General features: G+C 46.6%; 1 protein-coding gene across 1 annotated transcript; it reads right to left on the bottom strand.

The window, feature by feature from the left end:
* Positions 1–436: 436 nt before the first annotated feature.
* Positions 437–4,216, bottom strand: LOC120707523 (S-adenosyl-L-methionine-dependent uroporphyrinogen III methyltransferase, chloroplastic-like). The gene is made up of 6 exons (XM_039992438.1): positions 3,562–4,216; positions 3,197–3,274; positions 2,219–2,288; positions 2,062–2,131; positions 1,321–1,528; positions 437–1,249 (listed from the first exon to the last, which is right to left on the bottom strand). Exons 1-6 carry the CDS (start codon positions 4,126–4,128, stop codon positions 1,082–1,084), a joined length of 1,161 nt encoding a protein of 386 aa, XP_039848372.1. The 5' UTR covers positions 4,129–4,216; the 3' UTR covers positions 437–1,081.
* Positions 4,217–7,371: the final 3,155 nt, after the last annotated feature.

Raw genomic sequence — 7,371 nt, 5'->3', positions numbered from 1 at the left:
ATCACCGTTCTGTTGTCTAATTAAATTGAAAATGTAGACTGCACGTGCACAGTTACTCATTTCATTGCCCAACAAAGAAACAGGACACAAAAGGTGCAGCTATATATATTTCTTTCAGAGATGCTGATGCCTTGAATTGACCAGTACAGAGAACTGTACATAGTTCTTTTTTGGTTTTGAGAACAGATACTGTACTAAGAAGTTAGTCATCGGGTTCGTTAATTTCTTTTTTTTTTGCGGGTAGGGTTCGTTAATTTCTGTTCCTTGCATGTTACAATTTACGACGACAGAGTCTTTTAGAATCATTTCGATTTCTACTATTCCAGTGTAATGTGTCAACAGTAACATCCAACTTTGTATGAGGTAACTTTCTCAACAGAAGTATAAAAAAAAAAACGTTGAACCCGGCTGTCTTAAAGGCTTGCAAAGAGGGACATAACACAAAAAGAAAAGGCAACATATTTATTTCAAGAAATGAACAAATCGTACAATTATCCACATTTGGGAACCAGATTTTTCTTTCCTGATTTCCACAACAATCAAACTATTTCTCATGAAGTTTTTGTAAAACCCTGCACTCCTAATGGGCCTCAGGTTATTCAGAAAGGAGCTGCCAGGTGCTACTGAATTGAAAACCATACATCTACTTTGGCTCCATGAATGGCCCGCTGGACAAAAGGAAACCAAATTGATTTGAAACCGAATCTACTGATGCTCCAGGAACGACAATTCGGAAAACCAACACCTCGTCCCACTAAAGTAAAGCAGAAGCACACAACTATTGCCAAAATCAAATAAGACGGATTGCAGCTCTCAGGTAGATTAGTCCACACTGTCAGGCATCATCCATTCACGTGCGCTGCGACTCCAAGGCTGTCTATGGGCTTCTCGTGTAAAGCTGCCATCCGTAATTCAGATTTCGTGCTTCCTGAAATGTCAAGGCTCACCAGGTTGAAACTGTGCTCACATGTCCCAAACTAATCGAGATCAGACTACCTTGGTTCTCAATCAGAATTGCTCATATCCGGAATATTGCATTAGTAAAAGGACTGCCCAAGCACTTAATTCAGGAAAACTGCTATCATCTGGCCTCACTTGCATATGAGTTCTCAATCTTCAGTGCATCATGTTCAGATGACTCGACCCAAAAGGGTGACAAGGCCACCACTTTTCCAATAATTATTAGAGTCGGAGAAACTAGATCAGCTGACTTGACTTCATCCACGAGATCCTTTAACAATGAGAACACCTACAGAACAAGAAATATTGAGCATGTATAGTTACAGACAGTTTAGTTGGCTAGGGCATATGAGTCAGTACCATTCGTTGTTGAGGGGTAGTGCCACGCTCTACTGCAACAGCAGGGGTATCTGGAGGAAGACCGTGCTTCATTAACTTTGGAGCAAGAGACGGTAGTGTTGACAAACCCATGTACACAACCAAAGTAGTGTCTGGATCAGCTGCATTCCCTGCCACATATAGAGGATCCGTCCCACCATTTCTAGAGTGCCCAGTTAAAAATCTGACACTGCAGAAAAGATTGTATGTCAAATAATATCCTGCTATTCACTTTGGAAATTTTTTACACAGTACAATACAGCATCAGAAATGAACTATTGTCTTTCTGTTCATTTATCAATGCAAGAGGAGACAGAGCCAAACATTATAGCCTTTGGCATAGTAGTGCCATTCACCTCAGTGAGACCTTTTTTCTTTTAAAAAATGCTACCTCATTAGTCACGGAACATCAAAACACAGAGATAACCAAATGAAGTAATATAATATTTAACACTTTGACTATGCAGCTCCTAAACCAAAGACTGATCAGTTATTTGTCAAGAAAATCCATATCCTAAATCAGACATGCATGCTTATGGCTAAAATGTATCTGAGGAAGTGCTTTAGCTCCTAAACCAAAGACTGGTCAGTTATGGTGAAGTTTGCACAAGAGCAATATTGAAAAAAGTTGTTTTCTATAATGAGGAAAATCTTTTGGCATGACCAGAAGCTCCATTTGAATATTAGTTAGGCAGAGATGCAAATGCAAAATACTAACATTACCTGGTAGCAACACCTCGATGGGTTAGTGGAATGCCCAGTTCTGCTGCAATTCCTGAAGCAGAAGTAATTCCTGCAGAGTTTTGATCCAAGCTATTGATAACTAGAACCAACCAACACTGCAAATTATCCAAGATTCCATGGTAGGTTTGTGTCGTACCTGGTATAACTTCAACTCTAATTCCTTGCTGCTGTAGGAAATCCATCTCTTCTCCGCCTCTTCCAAAGACCTGAAAGGAATACAAAGCGAATTTAGGGCCTATAAATATACTCCTCCAAGGTAAAGGTAGATATGCTCATATATGCAATGCCAATTAGTTATCTGACGCAGTAAGACACTATCTATGCCTTTGGTTGGAAACACAGGTATTTGTAGGCCCCATAACAAATTTGCTAGTATTTGTACTACTTTCCTTGCCTCTATTGTGTTAAGAAAAAAGATGCAACTGTAGGTGACCCTATGGCCCCTCTATTCTTTCTGTTAATATGGTACATACTTGTGCTGTTATGTTAATCCTTTTTGTGTATTGCTATTATGGCAACTGTGAACGATTTACATAAACATGGAGTTTACATGAGATGGTTTATATACCCATAAGAATAGAAACCCTTTTGAGTAAAATGAATGAAAATAGAAAATCACAGAAAATACCAGTTATTACGATAAAGCTTAAATACATGACATCATTTACTATTTTAACCGATCTATGCCACATTATTTCAATGAAGACTGCATACATCTACAATAATATGCCCAAAAAGCTTCAACAATGCTCAATCTTTTTCCATCCTACTAATCCTGTTCACTTACAAGTAACCTCTCACTTACAAGTAACCTAAAAAGAGGTTACTTGTATGATTTTTTTGCTTTAACGAGTTACAAACAACAACCACTATAAATTGGTGATATCAATACTGATCAGCATCAGACCATCAGTTTGAATGAATTCATCAACTGAAAATGACTAAAGGCAGCCTCTGAACAGATTATTGTTGTTACTCTGAAGGGTAGTCGTCAATGCGGATGAACATGGTACGATCAATAGCAAAATTTCTTAACTAGTTCAATGTTTGAGCTAGACTGACAACTGGAATTGCAACATGAATCCTGAAGAGCCAATGAGGAGTGGCAGATTACCAGAGGATCGCCGCCTTTCAACCGTACCACATTGGCACCAGCCTCCGCAAAGCTGAGGAGCAGCTCATGAATCTCCTCCTGCATTTCATCAAACAGCCATCAGAGATATAAATTACCAACAAGTCGAAGAAAAAAGGCACAAAGTCCTAACTCCTAAGCATAGGCCACCTAAATTCACTGCCTTTTTAGGCAGAAATATGGCATGCTCTGTTTCGCTTCATGAAAGTTGTCCGATGTATTGTCAAAATGATGATAATAATAATGTACTCGAAACGTTAATTGCAGAATGCACGCCCAATTAGCATTTCCAACAGCGAGTAAACCTCAACTCATCGCAATTGGATCGAAGGAGCAGTGTTCCTCACCTGGGTGCGGCTGTGGTATCCCGCCGTCTTGCCGACGTACAGAAGCCTGGCGCCCTCCCCGACCAAGTCCAGCACGTCGTTGGACACCAACCGGTCGTAGAGCACCAGGTCCGCGGCCTCGATGACCCGGACCGCCTTGAGCGTGAGCAGCTCGGGGTCCCCGGGCCCCGTCCCGACCAGCGCCACCCTCCCGAGCCCGCCGGCGCCGCCCTCCCCCTCGGCGCCCCTCCCCCGGGAAGCCCTCAGCGCGTCCAGGAGCCGGCGCAGCTCCGGCAGCTGCAGCGCGATCTCGTCGTCCCGGCGGGCGGCGGCGGCATCGGAGGAGGACGGCGGCGCGGGCTTGGAGGAGCCGTCGGCGGCGTAGGACCAGGCGTCGCGGCGGTAGCGCGAGGAGGAGGTGGCCTCTGTGAAGGGCGAGGCGGCGGCGGCAGCGGTGCGGACGGCGGCGCCGGCGCGGGGCCTCGCGTTCGCGGCGGCGGCGGCGAGGGAGGAGGAAGAGGAGGCGGCGGGCGCGGAAACGGAGGCCGGCCGCGGCTGGAAGCGGGGCGCGCGGACGGCGAGAGCCATGGCGACGCGGCGGGGAGGGCGGCAGCGGCGGGAGCGGGTGGCTTGGCCGCCGCGGGTTGGCGCGGGCTTTATACGGGGGCCAAGCTGACACTTTGTTCTGTGCGCGTGTGGTTTTGGATTGGCGAAGGGGTGGAGGGAAAGCGGAGGGGGCGGCCGGGCGGGGGACGAAGCAGCCTGGGCACGAGTGCGCAGGACCGCAGCAGCAAGGAGACGTCCCCGCCCCTTGGCGGCTCTGGCTTGTCCTTGGGGAGCGTTGAAGGGCCAGGTTCAATGAACCACAGGGCCAGGGGGTCCTTTTGGCCGTGGCGTACGGGCAGCCGGGCATCTAAGCTAGAGGAGCCGCCGCGTCGAGGTGGGCAAGTCCCAGTGGGAGTGTGCCTCTCCGCGCAGGTTCTGCGACCGCGGCTCGGGTGTAGCCTGTGGCGGCGGCGGCAGCTCGTCGGGTTCGCTGACGCCACTGCAGATGTCAACAGCATCTCCTTTTTGTTTTTTTAGAGAGAGAGGTGGCAACCGGAGGACTGGCCATTCTTTGTTGTCTCACAAAAAAAGTACAATTATAGAATTGGTAAAACTAATTCAAGATTGACCAAATCTATTTTATACAGTATTAGCATATATATCTTCAAATAAATTTATTATGAAAGTATAATCTATAACTAATCTAATGGTACCTTATTCTGTATTATGGATGTTATTAATTTTTTCTATAGATTTAGTCAAAGTTCAAACTGTTTAACTCGTCGAAAAGCGAGAATTGCAATTTTTATTTTTTGCGGACGGAGTGAGTACTAGGCTGTTCACTTTTTAGGTTGGACAGATTACTGGATTCAGCTGGAGCACAAATCTGAGAAAATCTCTCTGTATGTGGCGCTGGGCTTCAGTGTAGAACAGCTCTATTGGGGCAATTGCACAAAATTCTTAGTAATGCCTGGGACAAAAGTGCTTGGAGGTAAACCAACTCCAGTAGGCTCGGACAAGACCGTCATGAAGATTTAGTCATCCCAAGATACGGTGCAGCAAGATCATCAGCCATTGTCATACCTCTAGCTTCTCAGTTATTGCTGGAATGCCTGAATTTCTTTCAACACTTTTCCAGATCTACTTGAGCTTGTAGTCTACGGAGGGAGAAAATTGGATTTTTAGCACCCCAAACAACAGGCTTCGCAGAATTACTACTCTAAAGATGGGCTTTGCAAAATCACCATCCAAATCATTGACAACTCGTTTCCCTTACAATTTTCTCCATTTCATTCATTTTTAAATTCCTTTTCGCCGCCGGATCCTCGTGAACTGCTTTTAGGATCGATCCAATCCCAGGTACATGTACATGTACATGTACATATAATCAAGGGCAGTTTGGTCCTTTCCTGTGCTTGTAGATGGAAAAGGAATTTAAAAATGAATAAAATGGAGAAAATTGTAAGGGAAACGAGTTGTCAACGATTTGGATGGTGATTTTGCGAAGCCCATATTTAGAGTAGTAATTCCGCGAAGCCTGTTGTTTGGGGTGCTAAAAAACCAATTTTCTCCTACGGAGGCTACTACGCATTGCAAGACAAAACACGGTTATCTAAAAAGGAATAGTTGCAATCCGAATAGACGCCATCAGGAGGGACAACATGGTTCGCATGGTTGATGGTTATCATTTGTATTGATTTCTGTAGTACACTGGAAGCATCAGTAAACGAACCTACCATTATATATTTGAGATGAAAACCTTGCTGTAACAGAAATTCCTCATACATTTGTAACGCGTAAGAATCATAAGTACAATCTGCTGTTACAACTCCCAAAAGAATGCATGATCTGCATAATTGTGCACAATCACAGGTACACCGAAAAGCAAAACACGGCACGTAGGCCTGCGTGCTTGCCTTCAGCTTGTCTCTTCCTTTTTGGAGTATATTTCTCTCCACCTGCACAGTGAACTGTTTCCGGGAACGTCTGATCTTTCGGATAGATATATCTTCACCAAAGATCTAGATGTTGAGTGAGGTAGGATGCAAGTGGTTCTCAATAGTATTCTTTTTTTTATCAGCTAATTAATTACGACGGCATATGCCACTATATATATATATAGTTCATTTCTTCTTCTAAATTATTTACGTAGAATGTCGTTGTAATTCATTTTATCAAATTTTTTGGATCCATCCAATAACTCAAAATATATATAACTTATCCCTAGAGCTTTCGAGTTCCGACCATTGTTACTGCAGGTCTCTTTGCGGTCGTGGTCTTGTGGACTAGCTTCTTTGCGATTTTTTATTGTTTGCCGTTTGCAAGTTTTACTGTTTTAGATTCGACAGTCGCTTTGTGGGAAAAAAATGCTGTAAGCAAGTAGGAGTAGTAATAATTTAGTACGCATGATTCTCACTATTTTTTTGAGATTGCATGATTCTCACTAAGTCACTTGGTTTAAACGATGGCAGACCCTTGCACAGTTCCACTGACTTTGAAAAAGAAGAAGAGGAGAGCTCTCGCGCTTCGATTGGGTCAGCTTGGGCCGTTTCTCCTTGTGCTCGCTCGCTATCGTCGTCGGCCCAGGTAGCCCAACTTCAGAGGACGTTGCGATGTGCCGTCCTGCATCTTCCGTGCGACTGTGCGATCCGCTGGCGAAGGCAAACAAGTGCGAGGAGGGCTCGGCGCGCGCGGGGCGCACCAGTTTGTTGACGAACCCGGTGTAGCCTGTGTAGGTGTAGGCTAACATGCTCGCATGTGCCCCTACGCTCGCTCGGGTCAGTCGGGACTCGGGAGGTAGACCCGGTGCTACTCGAGCCTTTGCTTGCGCACCCTGCTTATTACGTGCCGTGACGGGGCCGAGCAGGACAACCTGGCTGGGCTAGGCTAAGGCTACCTGCACGTCCATGTCGGCATGGTTGGTTGCGATCGACTTGCGACGCGCGAGGTGATCCCCGCGTCGACCCGTCGGGGTCAAAGTCGCCGCACGGTATGGGTGTATGGCCGCATGGTCAAAGTCCCCGCGTCGCCCCCGCCTCCCGGCCCTCCGCGCGAGGCGACCGCGGCGTGCCCGGCCACCGGGAGGCACGGATAAGCCTCCCCCCGGGTTAATTACGGCGTGGGACTCTTGACGGCGCGCGCCGCGCGAGCTGTTCGAGCGTTCGCATCCGCCTCGCGCGCCGGGATCATCACGTGCGGGCGCATGATCGCGCGGGGCCGCGACGAGGGACCTGGCGGAAGCGTACAGCGCCACACACATGGACGCCGCGCCGAGCTCTGCCGGGG

Source organism: Panicum virgatum, chromosome 5K (genome assembly GCF_016808335.1).
Source record: "Panicum virgatum strain AP13 chromosome 5K, P.virgatum_v5, whole genome shotgun sequence".
NCBI lineage: Eukaryota > Viridiplantae > Streptophyta > Magnoliopsida > Poales > Poaceae > Panicum > Panicum virgatum.
The sequence above is the reverse complement of the archived record's forward strand: the minus strand, read 5'-3'. Positions and strand labels throughout refer to the sequence as shown.

Coding starts and splice junctions, on each gene's coding strand:
- LOC120707523 (XM_039992438.1), bottom strand. CDS start 4,128: ATGGCTCTCGCCGTCCGCGCGCCCCGCTTCCAGCCGCGGCCGGCCTCC. Junction 3,275..3,561: donor GATACCACAGCCGCACCCAG/GTGAGGAACACT, acceptor GATGAAATGCAG/GAGGAGATTCATGAGCTGCT. Junction 1,529..2,061: donor CATCGAGGTGTTGCTACCAG/GTAATGTTAGTA, acceptor TCTTTTCTGCAG/TGTCAGATTTTTAACTGGGC.